An 18,467-nucleotide genomic window follows, 5' to 3' on the forward strand; every position below is an offset into this window, starting at 1 on the left:
TCCCAATTTCACTGCAGATTAAATAATGATCAGTGTCATCAAAGAATCCCCTGAATACACGTGTGTCCCTCACAGCCTTCCTGAATTCCTGATCTGTTATTATATAGTCAATGACAGAGCTGGTTCCCCTGCCTTCCCAAGTATACCGGTGAATGTTCTTATGTTTAAAAAAGGAGTCTGTGATTACTAAGCCCATACTGGCACAGAAATCCAAGAGTTGTTTCCCGTTCCTGTTTGCCTCCATATCCTCTCCAAATTTACCCATAACCTTTTCAAACCCTTCTGTTCGATTTCCAATCCTGGCATTAAAATCACCCATGAGCAGAACACTGTCCTTGTCCTTTACTCTAAGAACTACATCACTGAGTGCCTCATAAAAACTATCCATCTTACCTTGATCTGCCCCTTCATAATGCGAATATACTGACACAATCCTAATTTTCTTGCTAGACACTGTCAAATCTATCCACATCAGTCGTTCGTTTACATACCTTATTGCAACTACGCTGGGTTCCATTTCTTTCCTGATGTAAAGCCCTACACCTCATTGTGCTATTCCTGCTTTGACTCCTGACAGGTAGACCTTGTATTCTCCCACTTCCTCTTCTTTCTCACCCCTTACCCGAATGTCACTAACAGCTAAAACGTCCAGCCCCATCTAACTTGCAGCCTCTGCCAGCTCTACCTTCTTCCCAGAGTAGCCCCCATTGATATTAATAGCTCCCCATCTCATTACCATTTGTTTGCCAAGTCGTATCTTAGGAGTCCTTGGTTTGTCAGTTAGAGGTGGGACTCCGTCACCTCCAAAGGTCCGAGGCATTTTGCTCTGATTGTTGCCAGCATCATATTTAAAGTACCAGGGAAGCAGGTTGCTAGCCTTACTTGCCCCGAGTCCCATTGGGTTTTACCCCTAATGGTTGAGGGACTAACCGGTGGATTTGGTAGTCTTAGCCGTATGAGCACAAAGGTGACCACTACTCAGAATATGTCCGAGATGCCCAGCCTTATTCCAAAGTAACTGGTATCCCGACTGTCAGGACCACTTACTTGGCCACTCATACGTTGCCCGTAGTTCATGAACTAGAACATGACTACAGGAACCCACACCATGAACCATGATGGCCAATGGAGTGTTAATTCGCGGATGAGCCAATTGTGCCACTTGCGCCATACAATGCTCGATTGTGAGAAACTTCACTTGCCAGCAAGCAAGATACTTTCCAATGCCAGCCATGTGTTTGCCTGCAAGCAACATGGTAAACAGTTTCTGCTATCTTGCCAGCCCCAGAACGTGTCATCAATAGAATTTTACCATCCCTAAAAATCGATGTAAATCCTTATAAGTTGTCGGTAGGGGCATATTCTTTACTGCCTTGACCCATACCGCCAGCAGTGCCATCCGGCTGAAGAGATGACGTACCCTAGGAAGTGCACTTCTCATTTCTGAATACACACTTATCAGGATTAACTATTTTGCCAAATTCTTGCAGAGGCTGAAAAAGCTGCCACAAAGGGAACGCATGTTCTTTAGCTGTTGACGCAAATGTGAAAATATCATCCACGTAACAGTAGAAAAATGGCAGTCCCTTTAATACTTTGTGTATAAAATGCTGCCATGTTTGTGCAGCGTTTCTCAACCCAAAAGGGAAAAATCTGTACTGAACAAGGTTGAAATGTTTTTTACTTCGATTTTTTGTATATCACCAGCTGATATCAGAATTTGTAAATCAGCCTTTGTACAGTCAACTACGCTAAACAACTGATCTTGGGCGACAGCACTGTTAAAGTCTGTTATGTTTTGCACCAGGCAAGAACCAGGTATTGTCCACATACTGAGTGCTCTATAGTATCTGCACAATCGTCATGCTCCATCTTTCTTTCCCATCATGTATAAGGGAGATATTCAAGGCCTGTCTGATCTACCTACTTTCTATCTGCTTTCGGAGCTCTTCAAACCCGGCCTGTGCCACCGTTAATTTGTCTGGTGGATGTCTCCTTGGACTATCTGCAATGGGCTGGTCTGGCATCATGCGGATGTAGTGCCTTGCTGACTGTCTGAATCCCCTCTTGGTAGTGAATTTGCAGGCGAGTGATGGGAATTCTTGTATTATTCCATCAAAGTGCTCATCCGCATATGCTGCAGTATGCAAAAAGCCTTCAATCCGTCAGACATCATATTGTGTCAACATGTTTGCTGGATCTGAACTGCGATTCAATGTACTCATAATTAACCACCTGTTGACTAGATCTGGCAACAGGTCAAAATGTGACAAAGTATGGGGTCAGTGAGATTTGCAACAAAGAATGTCCACGTGGGCTTGAATGAAAAGCTGAAGTCCAGTGTCTATCTCTATTCTCCACAGGTTTTGATGGCCGTCTCATTTACTGTTGTGTGTCCATATTGCGTCAATATGATAGGCCTGACATTTAGTACTTTTAGACAGACATCCACATCAGAACCAGAATCCACCAAAAAATTCTTGCTGGAAATGTGGTCGTTTACAAATAATGTCTGTGATTTACCCCTGCGTCAATGCTGCATTTGTCAACAGTCTCTGCACCTTCTTCTGTGGACGCCCAAGCTGCTGGTGTCTGACATTGGCATCATTTAACATACGCCCATGGCGTTTGGGGAACTGCAGTTTGTAGTACAGTAATCTGAGACTTCCCCAAAATGCCTTTGATACCAACAATATTGACCCATAGCCATCTCGGATGTGCGTTGCTCATCTTTCTTGTGCACGGTCCGCTTCTCGAGTGTGTGCTCATAATGGCATTGTACCTTGTACTGCTATTCCAATAATTTTAGATTCATGAGTGCCATTTGTTCCTCCAACTGTTCTACTCTTTGTTTTTGCATCGGCTCCTCTGTATGCTGTCCGCATGACTTGCTGATGGCTTGTGTCAATTCTGTGCCTCTTCCTCGATCATTATTACTTTTGTTTCTGATAGTGGCGGATGGGGAAACTTCCATCAGGCTATTCACTATGACATCTGCCTTCTCCGCTAGCTCTCATAGCAACAAACTTTGATATGTGACTATTGTTGTGTGAATGTTCACAGTCAACTTGCATAGCCGAAGCATGCGCAATGACTGTTCAGGTAACAAATCTGGCCCTGCAAATGCATGTAAGGCCCACATCACTTGAAACGGAGATCGGTTGCTCACTGGTTCATCGTTAAAGGCTTCTGTAGTCTGAGTTCCGGCAACAACGTATATCATTGCATGAGTGCCTCCTTTGATGCTATGTGTCAATGCTGCAATAGGACATCATCTATTTCCTCTATCACGGTGCCTTCTAAATGTCTCATCATGATGATGCACTTATTTTTGTTTGTAAGTACGCCATGTTGTCGGAAGAGATGCTCAACATGCATAAACCCAGTTGTTGGGCAGTCGGTCCACAATGGCAGAAGCTTGACATGCCCCAGATGATTCATCGAACTTTCAGCTTGACGAATAAGTTCCACTTTGACTATTATTGCAGTTGTTTGTGCAATGCATCATTCATTCATTCTCTTGGAGAAAAAATATATAGGTTGAATAGGTCAATTGTGCCGTTTTTTAGCAACTGTAATAGAAGTCTTTTATTACAGTTGCTAAATATGGCAATTAGCCTATTCAACTTGTATGTGTGCAACTACAGAACATAAAAAAAAAAAGAAATATTCGTTTACGACAAATCATGTCTGGGTCACCACTTTGGTTGTCACAATTAGTCAGAATAACCAGAATGAGATAATCTAGTATGGTACTTTCTTTAACGCATAGTAACAACTAAACAAGCAAGGAATGAACAACAAAAGCTCTTCACCAAAAGTACAAGTTCCTTGACACCATAACACACTACTCTTACTTCTCTGGTTGTTGCTTTGCGGCGAAATACAAATGTCACCACAGTTGCAACATAGATAATAGTAAGGCACATGCATCTTTAGCTATGGAAGTAAAAACTACCCTTTTTTTAGGAACACTTTCTGTAAAGAACCCACAATAAAAATATAATCTTGTCTGCAGGTGATTGCTGCACCTATGTGTACATTAATAACCTAGTAAATGTTCAATGTTCCAAATAATGCCATAACAGTTTAGAGAATCATGCCAATGACATATAAATGTAAACTCACAAAAGCTGAAAGTTTTACCATGAATTACCGGACCTAATAACAGAAATACCACTGGTGATGCTACACCAGTGCTAAAACATGTTTTGTAAATAAAAAGAAAAATCAGGGTTCAACATCCCATCAACAATGAGGTCATTAGAGATGGAGCACAGGTTCGGATTGTTTCAAATATGGGGAAGGAAATCAGGTGTGCCCTTTCAAATGCACTATCCCCAGTACTCGCCCAAAGTGACTTAGGGAAATCGCAGAAACTGACTCTCATCCTCACAAATGCAAGTCTAGTGTTCTGGTTTTGGAAAACATAAAAAGTATTTTTCCGAAATTGGTCATAACAGTCAACATTCATACTCTTCATTATTATAACCACAAAGCTAATTAAGAAATTTTATAATGCCCTTCCTGGCCATAAATAAATAAAAAAACATAAAAACACATACACATTGCAAAAGAAAGAGCAATACGTGGTAAGTTTGGTACAGCTTTTTCTCTTTCAAAACAACACTGCAGTGCAAGAAGAGCTGCACTACACGTCACACTAATTTAAATAATTAGAACAAAACAGTAAGAAAATTCTTGGCAGAAAAATTTAAGAGATTTCAATTATTATTAACAACTTCATCACAATACCTTGACCCAGTCAATATTATCCAACCAGCTATCACGAATCACCTTTCCCTCCTTCTTCCAGTGATAATTTCCTTGTGTATCAAAATGTCCCTCTTCTAACTCTTCTTTCATGTTGAAAGGTGTAATGCGTACATCTCCATCAAATGTTGCTGTTCCTTCTTCCTGACCTGCACACAGTATTACATTCACAGACCACAGTATTATTTGAAATTATATGCTCAGGTAGTGATTTATAAACCGTGTAACACATCAGTCAACGAAATATGACTTCAAGGAAGACTGCAGCATCCTTTACAAATAGTGAATTTGCTGCAACCAAAATTTCATTTTTAAGTGCACTTTTAGAGCCGACATTTGACATCATCTACAAACTTTAAGGGTATGAAACACTTAGCTTTTATTGAAAGATACTTCTAAGACATCATCACAGCATTTTGTTCTGTTAAACACATCAGTAAAGTAACATTTAATAAGTTATAGTAGTCAGAAAGGTTCAGTTCATTTAAGTATCAATTTTCATACTGACTTAGGGTGTTATTTAAATAATGTTTTATGTAAGGTTTTTTAAAGAAGCGGAAAAATAAAACAACAGTGTGCCCCTCCCCTTTCTATTGAAATTAGTTTTATACCCAAAAAAACTACATACCATACAACATTTAAAAGTAAGCAACTAAACAAGCAAGCTATAGAGATACGTAAAACTATGTATACTCAACCTTCAATATCATCTTCTGCCATGACATCATAAGTACTTTCTTCAATGTCATCATCATCTTCATCAGAATCAAGTGTATGTTTCTTGTTTCCACTGTCTGGCTTATCTCTCCAGTCAGTTTCCAGTTCCTCTTCCAATTTCGGCTCTGACATTTTGCAGCAAGTCTCACAAGCAGGTATGAAACTAATGAAGGTTATAGTTCAGTACAGTAACCTGAAAAAACATCATTATTACTTAATCACTCTCATCATCATTGAAATATACCAAGTGTAGCAAGAAGCTAAATTTTTACTAATAATACCAGAGATCGGGAGGGCTCGGTAGTCTTATTACACACTGTCAGTCTGCAAATGAGCTTCCAATATTATATATACCAAATATTGTCTTAGGAGAAGAAGTGGTTTCACACTGCCGTTAACTTTGTGACTACAGTGGTAAGTGTACTCTGTCAAGAATTCACAAACAGAGCAAAGTGCACTGTTCATTCCAAGAAGCTCCCGCAGCACATGACAGATATGCCAAATAGCTGATTTAACTGAACACTTAAAAATGGGTATTTTACTCCTAAAATGTATGACTTGTTTTTTCATAAATTATTTCTCATCAAGAACAGTCGATTATATTATAGTAAACATATAAGTATGATGATAACTTTGTAGAAACAGACATTTGTTTTTCTTAGCAGGTCACAACACGCAGAATGCACCTCTGTATTTAATTGTGAAGCCAATTCTGTGTTCTTTTTTATCTTTCTATTAAGATATTAATATAATAGAGGGAAACAATCCACGTGGGAAAAATTTATCAAAAAACAAAGATGATGTGGCTTACCAAACGAAAGCGCTGGCAGGTCGAAAGACACACAAACATACACACAAAATTCAAGCTTTCGCAACAAACTGTTGCCTCATCAGGAAAGAGGGAAGGAGAGGGAAAGACGAAAGGATGTGGGTTTTAAGGGAGAGGGTAAGGAGTCAGTCCAATCCCGCAAGCGGAAAGACTTACCTTAGGGGGAAAAAAGGACGGGTATACACTCGCGCGCGCACACACACACGCACACACACACACACATACACACACACACACACACACACACACACACACACACACACACACACACACATATCCATCCACACACTGCTTGTGTCTGTATATGTGTGGATGGATGTGTGTGTGTGTGTGTGTGTGTGTGTGTGTGTGCGCGCGCGCGCGAGTGTATACCCGTCCTTTTTTCCCCCTAAGGTAAGTCTTTCTGCTCCCGAGATTGGAATGACTCCTTACCCTCTCCCTTAAAACCCACATCCTTTCGTCTTTCCCTCTCCTTCCCTCTTTCCTGATGAGGCAACAGTTTGTTGCGAAAGCTTGAATTTTGTGTGTATGTTTGTGTGTCTTTCAACCTGCCAGCGCTTTCGTTTGGTAAGTCACATCATCTTTGTTTTTTGATAAATTTCTATGAAGATAGTTATTCATAACAAATAACTGCCCCCTTGCTTCATGCTACCCTACATCCTCATAATAAGTAGTTTTCATGCATTACGGTGTAGATCATGAAATATTGTGTGAATACACAAATGTCATTGTATACTCATTCCTTCACTGAATTAAAGAGACTTCAACACACCTCACACTGTAACAATTTACAATTTATCTTTTGCAACAGACAAATCTGCTCTTTCCATAAAATGAGAGCAGAAATTGGCTACTTCTCAAGCTACATTTCATGCTGCTTCAATGACAAAGTGAAGGCATACAACTGAGTGGTCCCCATATACACTCCCTTGTTGCATAATAGATGGAGAAATTAAAAGATAAACAGCAAGCTTAGCTGAAAGTTATTTGTTTCTTGTTAAAAAAAAATACAGGTATGAGATGTTGTCTTCCACTGAATCTGAGCCAACGTAACATTTCATTTGACGATAAACTTGCTTTGTCCCACAGCAAAGTTACCTCATGAACTGCCCTCTGCTATGGATACTGTCTCCTATGCAAGAAGTACAGGATCTATCAACACACATCCATTTGACAGTGAGTGGTGTGTCACTGGGAGGCAGGGCAGACAAAATGAGTTCTTCATAGGTCTCGATTGTACAAGGCTCATGGAGAACTCATGATATTACACCCAACCACCTAACAAGTATGAGAAGATGTCTTACAATGAAACTGAGCCAGTGAAACACACTTCACTTGATGGTACACCTGCTATGTCCTGTGGCACAGAAAGGTTAAGGTCAGTTGACTGTCAGTTGTTCAAATGTATGGGGAATAAAGGTACCACTTAAGGCAATTGCAGCAGGTGATAGGAAGGATTATGCTGTACTATCTGTCCGTATGCCAGAGGCCTCATTCAACATGTTGAAGAGGCTGCTCCAGCAGCATCTAAGGGCACAACGTGCAATTAACAACAGATTGTGATACATACTGGGTGGGTGAGTGGGTAGATGGGTGGTCGGTTGGGACTAAACAGCAATGTCATCAGTCCATCTTTCAAGCAAGGTGTTGTCCTTCTGGAGTTAGTGACATGAACCAGAAACTTTATCGAATTGTGGCAGTATTCAGGAGAGGTAAAACAAGGCACTGAAAGCAATATTGACACTGGATATGACGAATAATGTAAAGGGAGGTGAAAGTACAATAGTCAGGTCAGTTTGAAGGTCAGAGAGCAAAGGTGAGACAAATAACCATGTCAATAAGAGAGTGTGCACAGTCGAGTGTCCCCTGGGGCTCAGAATGTGGTGGAGGGCATCCCTTCCACAACTTTCTCACCCCCGATCCATTATATTCAAAGTGTTAAACATGGGAATAGAAACCAGATGCCAAAAAAAGGGGGTTAACTGCATCAAAAGTAAGTAAAACAGAGTAAAGGACAGTTGGCAGAAGTTCCAACAGCTGTTTAAATGCTAGATTTGAGAGTAGAAGTCAATTTCTTGGAGTAAACAAAGGTCCCACTCAACTGTCCTTACTTTGTAAACCAACACTGTAAGGAAAGAATCCAAAAGACTATGCTTGGTGTGGAGAGCCAGGAGGAGGGGCATTCCATCATGACCTGAGCTACTGTCTGCAATGCTTCCCAATCACAATGTGAAGGTGGTTCATTATATACAATAAAACTGTAGATAACCAGGTATGACCAATGTGGAGGTAACAAAGAATGGTGAATACCTTCTGGGAGGAATGGAAGGAGTCCATTGCAGCCCTAGACTCTTTGATGGCGCAGAGTTTATTTAAGACAGCAGTAACCCACAGGTGCTGTTTAATTTCTTCAGTGAACAGGTCTTATTTGCATCCTTTAACCTGCCCCTGAGATCGTTAAAGTGAATACTGTGTGATTAATCACTGCTGTAGTCATTTGTCAGTACATTCGCTAGGATACTCACAACTTGGAACCCAAAGAAAGACAACTCAGCAGATAGTACCACTAAGGTCAGAAGAAGATCACGAGTAGCAAATATCACATGGCGACAAGAGTAACATTGATCTATAGCGTAGACATTGCTCACTGTGTCATTACGAATTAAAACACAGTTGAGAGAGATCTGTGTAATACAACATAAGGTTCTATCAATGGCTATCAGCTCTGCAGAAAAAACACTGTATGTTCCTAGCAAAAAATATTGTTTCTGATCAGCACGTGATGTACGGGAATATCCTATACTATGCACAATTTTAGAATCATCAGTGTAAATGACAGGAGCTTCCTGATACTTCTGGAGAACTGAGAAGAACAAAGGATAAAAGTTCGTGCAGGTGATTGCCCCCTTTGATCCTTGGAGTAGATAATTCTAATTCATGGATGGTATACTAAACAAAGAGAAGTGCATAACGATACATGGGGAGCTTATTTTAAGGGGGTACTGAGAGGGAGCATCAAAGGGTCAACACACCTGTATGAAAAAAGCATGAGGGTCAACATCCCTGTATGAAAAAAGCTATCAGTAAGTCATATGATACAGAAATTATTGTGTGGCAACTGCACAAATGAGAAGGAGTTAGTATCATCAGGAATGAAGAGGTAAGGAGACTGTTTACAGGACTAGTCTGGAAGGAGCCAGTCACCAGTTTACTCCTTGACGTACCGTGTACAATAATTTCGAAGACAAAGGTGCCACTGAACAATAAAACTGGCAATGATGGTCCAGTCGGGATGAAATAAGGGCCCAGCAAATATTAGATAAAGTAGTGCAATTCACATCTGAAGAGGTGTGTGCAAGGAAGCAGAGAGATTTAGCTTTTGCATGCAGCTAGTTTTACATAGACAAATGTACGCAGCTATGTCAGAATTTTATCAAAGAGGAGCCCCAAGAAGCGGAAGGGACTGCACAAAAACATCTATGCTCTGGGTACCCTGGAGTTTTGGGTCAATACGAACCACGGTACAACAAATACAGATTGAAAGCTATAAAAAAATGTGAAAGTTATCAACATACAGCTCGATAGTAATCATTAGTCCAGGGCCGGCCACAAGTGCAGCAGGGGCGGGTTGCGGGCGGGCCAAGACCCTGCATGTTTCTCATAAGTACCGAGAACAGCACTAAATTTCAGGTAGCACTGCACTGCGAAATTTTTCAGATGGCACAGCTCTCCAAGTTTGTCAGAATTGTGCTGTCAGCACTATTCAACCTCTGCTATTTCTTCGTGGTACAAAGAGTGTTCACAGGTCGAATGGCTGTTTGCACAAAAAGAGGCAGCTTAGCAATCTATCGTCACAGTCATTCAAAATGAATGGGAGTGTCAGAAGGGAGGTACGAGAGCAATTCGTCTAAGTGATGGGTACTGCTTATTTGCTACGAAAGGACATTATAGAACCATGCAGAATGAATGTAAACCTGTGCCAAATTCGCAGGCTTGGAGTAGGTGAAGAAAATGGTTGTACTAATAGTAAAATTTCTGAATTCATACGCATTATTCCATTGTCAGCTGCAGCACGTGTGTGTGTGTGTGTGTGTGTGTGTGTGTGTGTGCACGCGCGCGCGTTTTGGGATCTTATGGGCACCCAGCGGCGAGGTTATCGGCGCCCTGACACTTATTAAAACAAATTACTGTAGAGAAGGACTAAAACTGTCATACATGCATGCACTCGAAATGACCACACAGTTACTCTGTCTCAAGTGCACTAAGACCAATGAGGAGGGAAGATAGTTAATCAAGAAATTAAAATAGAGGGAAAATAAAACACAGAAGAGGTAAAAGAAAAGCACAGGGAAATGTGACTGGCTGACCACTTACAAAAAACTTGGGTGAGCTAGCCAGCCTGTTGACACATTAAAAACATCTCCCCAAAATCTTGTTAGAAATGTTGGACAATTCACAATACTTTAAAACACGAACCACATTACATAAAATAAACTACAGATCCGCCTGCGAATAAAATCCAGTCCAATAAAATGGGCGCACCGTATCTGCACGCCACAACATCACACATTGGAAAGTCCTCTGGCTGGAGTAAAAATCCATGTGTCATAGGGCTGTGACCTAGTGAAGACAAGTAAGAAGGACCTCGTCCCATCGACATGGCTGGAAGGAAGTACTCCATGGCCGAGTTGTGGGCTTGACGACACGATGCTTGTTGTCTGCCACTTCTGGCCACTTGTCTTCCCACTGACACAGGACTTTATTCCTCAAAAGTGAGGTGAGAGCATGCAGGGGTACAGCACACCAAAAGACCTGACGATCACGACACGCCTTCCTGGCTGCTTGATCTGCCCTTTCGTTCCCCGCAATTCCCACGTGCCCTGTTACCCAGCAGAAAGACAGCTCCTTCCCCAGTTGCTTTAGTTGGAGGAGGGAATCCTGGATATTCTGGATTACTTTATCTGCTGGGTACAAATGTTGAAGAGAGTAAAGGGCATACAAAGAATCTGAACAGACGAGAAATCTAACACTGGGAGAATTTCTCATCTGCTCCAGTGCCCGCAAGATTGCATATAATTCTGCGTTGAAGACTGTAAATTCAGGAGGCAGTCTGACTTCAGGACACGATCCGGGAAAACAACAGAGCAACCAACGGAGTCACCCTGGTTAGACCCATCCGTAAAAACAGCTACATGGTTGCAGTACTCAGATAAAACGGCAGAAAATACTGTATTAAAAACAAAAGCAGAAGTGCTCTCTCTCCAGTACTGCACCAAATCTAAAATCACTCTGGGCCTTTTCAGTAACCAGGGCTGCAGACAGTCAAAACCCTGGATTTGAGGTTGGACTGGCACCACACCGAGTGACTCCAGCACACACTGTACATGGACCCCAAATGGCATTGTGGCTTGTGGAAGGCGCTCCAGATGTGGACGAACAACAGCATGGTGTGCGGGTGAAGTTGGAGCTGCAAGGAACTTACACACTTGTCTCACCATGAGGAGCTGGTGCCGGATGGTAAATGGCAGTTCCCCTGCCTCAGCACAGAGACTGGGTATGGAACTGGTCTGATAAGCACCTGTGGCCAGCCGAATCCTCTCATTTTGGACAGCATCAATTATCTGCAAATAAGTGGGCCTCGCTGACCCATACACCGTACACCTGTAGTCCAGCAGCGAACCCACAAAAACGAGATAAAACTGGAGGAGATGTGCCCTGTCTGCTCTACAAGACCTGTGGCTAAGGCACTCCATGGTGGTGGCTTCTGTTCCAACAACACACCATCCAGTAGGTGAATGCAGATGGGGAAGTGGTCACTGGAATGGAGGTCATCAATGAACTCGCAGTGAAAAGAGGCAGTGATGATTGGAGAGCAAAGATAGGTCAATGGCTGAAAATGACCCAGTAGCAACACAGACATGAGTCTGAATACTAGTGTAGATGCACAGCTCTCAAGATGTAAGGAGGCTCTCCAAGACTCGACCCTGAGGGCGAGTAGAGGTTGAGCCCCACAGGACATGATGGGGATTGAAGTCTCCCAAGAGGAGAAATGGCCGGAGGAGTTGTTCCATGAGATCTGTGAGAGCCTCAGAGTGTACTGCATTAAGTGGAGGTAAGTAAAGAGACCAAACTGTAAGTCTCTGATGTGCATGAATTTCAACTGCAACTGTGTGCAGGTTAGTATCAGGGGGAGAGCAGAGGAGTGGTGCCTATTATTGACGAACATGCAACCCCTCCTTTGGCCCTTTCCCCAGTCATGTCATCATTGCGATATAGTGTACAGCCCGTTAATACAGAAGCATCAGATACATTTAAATGTGTTTCCTCTAAACATAAGCACGGGTGATGCTGCTGTGTTAGGAGTTTCAGTTCCTTCATATGTGTCCTAAATCCATTTATGTTCCACTGTATACTGGGAGCCATCTATCAGGGTGGTAGTACTTTCATCCTGACTTTATGCCAGGGAGGGAGCCCACAATGGGTGGAGCCTCAGTTCTGGGATGAGATGATTGCTCCAGTCCGACACCAACCTCTATCGCCTCTGAAGAAGATTCGAGAGAGACGTCAGATAGAATGACATCGACATCATGCGGACTGTGTACTGCCTGTCTCCTTCAGCAGGTGATTCTTCGACTTCAATTTTGATTTTTTGGTCTGAGACAGCTTTGGGAGCCACTACCTCAGAAGTGGTATGGGGTGTAGCCGTGCTGGGCAGTGGAGGGCCAGGAAGGTCCACAATGTCAACAACCACGGCCTTGCCTGACGTCTGGGGAGGGGGGGGGGGGGGGGGGGGTCAAAGGAACTGCAGCAGCACATGTGCATTGACAAACGCAGGTGCTAAGGCTGATAGTAGCAACCTCCGTTTGTGTAGCAGCATCTGTTTTTAGGACTGGCTGTTTCAGAATGGAAGAAAAGGATGCAGCAAATGTGGGTGGGTACATGGATTTGTACAGCTTCTTGGCTTCACCATACGGGATGTGCTTTGTCGTTTCGATCTCCTGGATCTTCTGCTCCCCAGAGCAGTTGACATACTTTGGAGCAGAGGAGCAACCAACTCCCTCATTGGTGGCTTTACCATGTTTCCCAAAAATGGCTTCTCCTTTACAGCCCAGAGTAGTGTGTCCAAAGTGCTGGCATTTAAAAAACTGCACTGGATTTGGGTAATAAGGTCGTACACTGAGACGTAGGAAACCTACCTTCAAATGCTCTGGTAGTCAGACTCTTTTATCCTCACGATAAAAGAGTCTGACTTTACGAGATCGCCATCTACCCGTTTCATAAAGTGTTGCATGTCGACAATGCCTTCCTGGGCCATTCGGCTTTCGGTTATTTTCAGTAGTCAACTAAATCCCAGCAAGTCATAACACCTTTGCTGTAGTTCAAGGTGTTTTGCAATTCAGTTTCTATCGCATACTCTGAGGCATTGGGCTTGCTGAAGGTTCTTGACTCGTTGGGAGAGAGATGTTTCAACCAACAGGGTCCCATTGCGCAAGTACTTAACAGATTTTAAGGTGCCAGCAATGCCTTCTAACCTTTTCTGTATGTAAAATGGCAAAACTTTTTCAAAACTCCCCTCTTTTCTTTTAGCTATAAGAAACACATTCTGCAAAACAGCATGCATTCTGTTACTAGTGACTGAATCAGGACGACTGGCTACATGAGCCCTCTTGTTAGACTGGGTGTCGGCACCTTCCAGTGGCCCACCCTTTCCACTGGGAGGGGGCAAAGAAAATTTCAGAGGATCCATTTTGGTCCCATGAGCAGCTAGGAAAAGGGTCCACTCAGACAGAGCCCCATGTGCCCTAGTAAGCATTATACAACTGAGGTGTGGCAGGTTCCCCAGATGTTGCCCATTAATGACTGTTTCACCTCAACAGCCATGCATCCCATCAGTGCGCAGCACACCTTGATGTTGAGGATTTTTTTATAGAGGTTTATTCCGTCCTCGCAATCTGGGCAGTCAAGCCTAGATCCCCATTCCCTGAGAAACACAATGTTCCACTGCAGCGCCGCACAGCAGTAGCTGAAGCATGCCCAGAGCTTACGATGACAGAGGACTGGCAGTGCTTACCAGTCCCCAGTTCAGGAACCGCAGGGTGGCCAAGCCTGTACCCGGCAAATGAATGCCGAGCCCCTGACAGCTGCAAGCCTTTGCACGGAGCTGCTTAAAAGTGATGATGGTGGTGTGTGAAGGATTTCACTTGAGATGTCGTGGGGTCTTTGATGGTTCTGAATAGCTGTTGCAATATCTTTGGGCCACCGCGGTACCAACTGTTGATGTAGGGAGTCCGTAAAGAGGGACAGCAGTTTCAGTGGCACAAGGGATCACAATGAGAAGTCTCCATGAAGTCATTGGTTGGAATTTATTGAATTAATGTGAATTCTTTGACATCAGCTGTATTAGATATAGAAGTACCACCTATTAGTGATATGAAAATTTATCAAATTTATCATTGGTGCAATGTGAGAGAGGAGGGACCAAGACAATGGCAAAGGTACACAACTGCCAACTGGTCCTCAGGAGAGCCCAAAATGCCAACTGATCCATCGCACAGTGACAAGGAATTACAGGATCACCAGAAAGTGATCACTACCACAAAAACTGACATATAGTGACCACGAATCCTAAGGTTAATAGCTGAAATAGTGTCATGTGTAGCACTGAAGTGAGTAGGTGTACCATCGCTGAGGCGACAGAGATCAAGATAAAAAAGAAACAGGCAAAAAAGAAGGCCCCTACCGGACAAAATGGTACTTTCCCACAGGAGGGTGGCGGTGCAGTGAAGTACCAAAGTAGGAGAAAGGGAGGGAGGCAGGTGAGGCAGAGTGTTGTTGGATTCAAATGATGATCTCTAAAGTATGTCAGTGCTATGCCAGGAAGTAAATGAAGGTTGCAAACTGACTGCTGGGATCGTTCACACTCTTATTGCTATTACTTCCATTGTGGTACAGAGGGGATTCCACTCACTAACAAAATCTGTGCGAACCAACACATGCCCCTCCAGATGCTCCCTCAGGGCCACCACATTTCTGACACAATGCACAGTAACCTCAAAGGACTGGATGATAATCATCAGTAAAATGCATTTCTTGGAGAGCAACACTGACCACAGAACTCGAGGAGATTATTTGTTGCAGTTCTGGCAGGTGACAATAATATTTTTTGCAGTTCCATTGACTTGTATGTTACAAGTGTCCTGGTTAGGTATGAAGCAGCCAAGAGGACAGGTCACTTTCCAGGATCACTGTCTGTCACTACAGGTATGGAACAACGTTGACAAACATACATATAGGTTCCAAATGTGCGAGGGATTTGGTGTCTCAGAGGTCAATCTAACAGCCTTCTACATTCACAGCTAAATGACTATTCTGCAGTTCACACTTACATGCCTGGCAGAGGATTCTTTGTACCACCTTCAGACAATTTTTCTACTGTCCCGATCTCTATCAGCGCATGGTTAAAATTAAAATTTAGGTCTTCCTGCACAAGCTCCGATTTTTATTATGATGATTGTTTCTCCCTATGTAGACTGGCAGCAATAAAGTATTAACAAATACAGAGAAGAAAGCTGGTGACTGAAATTTCGTGAAAATATCTCATCACAATGAAAACAACTTTGTTTTAATGATTGGCATCCCAACTAGCTTACCATATCCGTGACACTCTCCCCCCTAGGTCACAATAATACAAAATGGGCTGTCCTCCTTTGAACTTTTCAAATGTCCTCTGCCAATTCTATCTGGTAAAGATCCCAAACTGCAAAATAACACTCTTGTGGAAGAAGAACAAGTGTTGTATAACATCTCTTTAGCAGACCCATTGAGTTTTCTAACTGCTCTGCTAATAAAACACATTGTTTGGCTTGCCTTCGCCACAACATTATCTATGTGACCATTACAACTTAAGTTGGTCATAATTGTACTTTCTAGGAACTTAGTCAAATTGACAGGCTTTAAATTTGTGAGATTTTATCATGTCCTGATATTTCTGCTTTTTCTCTTTAGCTCTTTAACTACTTGGACAGTAAGGAACCTTGCAAGGGCTTATCTGCTGCAGGGGTAGGAGCTAAAGAGGTGAGGCTTGCAGTGCATGACTCCTTCACCCACTGGCCGATGTACAGTTACTGGTCTGTAGATTTCTGATGCCACATACAGAAAAATTATTCTCCCTAAGTGTGTCTCTAAGACAGAGCCATGGCCACCTGGTTTTATGGTTACTGCCCGGAGTGATCCTAAATGGGCAGCATGAGCAAGGAAGTAAAAAGTCAGATATCAATCATGAGTTCCCAGTATAGTTACCGGGACTACTACTTTTGTAATGGGTACCTGACAACACACCACACGGGCTGGCTACCATTGTGGTTATTGGGTGACCTTCACCACATGGCCCATTTATTGAAAAGGAGATCAAACCTGAGTGTGGGACCCACACATTAGCTAAAACTGAAATAATACACAAACAAAATCAATAGAGATCAAGTGTAAGAAAAGTTGGTTGGTTTAAAAGAGGGGGGGAGGGACCAAACTGCTAGGTCATCGGTCCCTCATTCCGATTAAAATAATTCCACAAGGGTGTAGTAAAATAATCGAGACACACAAAACACAGCTGGAAGAAAAGAGAAAACCACAAGTATGGCAGAAGGGCAACAAACACTAAAATGGGCAAAATCGGACGAGAAAACCAGAGAGGGAAGAAAGAAACATGTAGAAAAGATCAAAACAAGAGAGCAGATTACCATGGCTGGCTGAATAAAAAGGAGAAGCCAGCCACTCTGCAACACACTAAAACCTCCTCCCTAAAAGCACTAGGGGGCAGGACACAAAGAGGAGAAAGGACATGCGCTAAAACTTAGACCAAATGATAAAACCCACCCTCATGAGTAAAATGTAAAACAAAAGCTGCTGTTGAGGCATTGTCGCCCAACACCAAAGGTAGGATGCTGGGAAAGTTAAAAGTCCACCGCAGAGCGGCTAGAAGTGGGAAGTCCAGCAAGAGGTGGACGACCATCATTTGTGAGCCACAGCGACACTGAGGTGGGCCCTCGCGATGGAGAAGGTAACCATGCGTTAGCCACGTATGGCCAATGCGGAGCCGGCAGAGGACAACTGATTCCCTGTGAGAGGACTGCATGGAAGACTTCCACACATTCCTAGTCCCCTTGATGACACGCAGTTTGTTGTGCGTGCTATTATGCCATTCCGTCTCCCAAAGACGGAAAACCCTGTGGTGTAAGACCGAATGCAGGTCAGTTTTGGAGATGCCTATCTCCAAAAGCTGTTTCCGCATCGCCTGTTTGGCCAGCCTGTCGGCAAGTTTGTTGCCGAGGATTCCGACGTGTCCTGGGGTTCACACAAACACCACAGAATGGCAGGACTGTTCCAGGGCATAGATGGACTCCTGAATGGACGCTACCAGAGGGTGGCGAGGGTAGCACTGGTCGATAGCTTCTAGGCTGCTCAAGGAGTCAGTACACAGGGGAAATGACTCGCCAGGGCATAAACGGATGTACTCAAGAGCACGAGATACGGCTGCCATCTCCGCAGTGAAAACACTGCAGCCAACTGGCAAGGAGTGCTGCTCAATATGTCCTCCATGAACATATGAGAAAAGCCTACATGACCATCAGCCATTGAGCTGTCAGTGTAAACCACTTCAGAGCCCCGAAACACGTCAAGAATCGAGAGGAAGTGACAGCGGAGAGCAGCGGGGTTAACAGAGTTCTTAGGGCCATGCAAAAGGTCCAGACAAAGCTGTGGCCGAGGCATACACCATGGAGGCATACGTGAACAGACCGCAAGTAGAGGTGGTAAAGGAAAGGACTCCAGTTCGGAGAGAAGGGACCACATGCGAACCGCAATCGTTAGCCCCTATCTGGGCTGCCGATGTGGCAGATGGACTGCTGCGGGCAGGAAAAGGAGACTGTAATTTGGATGCTCAGGGGAACTATGAGCGTGTGCTGTGTAACTGGCGAGCAGTTGCACACGTCTGATCTGCAGTGGAGGGACAACACCCTCCACCAGTACACTGGTCACCGGACTCGTCCTAAAAGCTCCTGTCACTAATCGAACCCCACAGTGGTGCACAGGGTCGAGTAAATGCAATAAGAAGGTGCTGCAGAACCATAAACTACACTCCCATAGTCAATTC

General features: G+C 43.4%; 1 protein-coding gene across 1 annotated transcript in view; it reads right to left on the reverse strand.

Annotated features, from left to right (window-relative positions):
• The window catches only part of LOC124711294 (CD2 antigen cytoplasmic tail-binding protein 2 homolog), an 83,777-nt gene that overhangs the window by 50,622 nt on the left and 14,688 nt on the right, over positions 1-18,467 (reverse strand). Inside the window, exons 2-3 of the mRNA XM_047241298.1 lie at positions 5,472-5,683; positions 4,756-4,922 (exon numbers count right to left, since the gene is read on the reverse strand). Coding sequence (XP_047097254.1) covers positions 4,756-4,922; positions 5,472-5,622 — 318 coding nt within the window. The 5' untranslated portion in view covers positions 5,623-5,683. The remainder of the gene's footprint in view (positions 1-4,755; positions 4,923-5,471; positions 5,684-18,467) is intronic.

The sequence above is a fragment of the Schistocerca piceifrons genome, chromosome 8 (assembly GCF_021461385.2).
Source record: "Schistocerca piceifrons isolate TAMUIC-IGC-003096 chromosome 8, iqSchPice1.1, whole genome shotgun sequence".
Lineage (NCBI taxonomy): Eukaryota > Metazoa > Arthropoda > Insecta > Orthoptera > Acrididae > Schistocerca > Schistocerca piceifrons.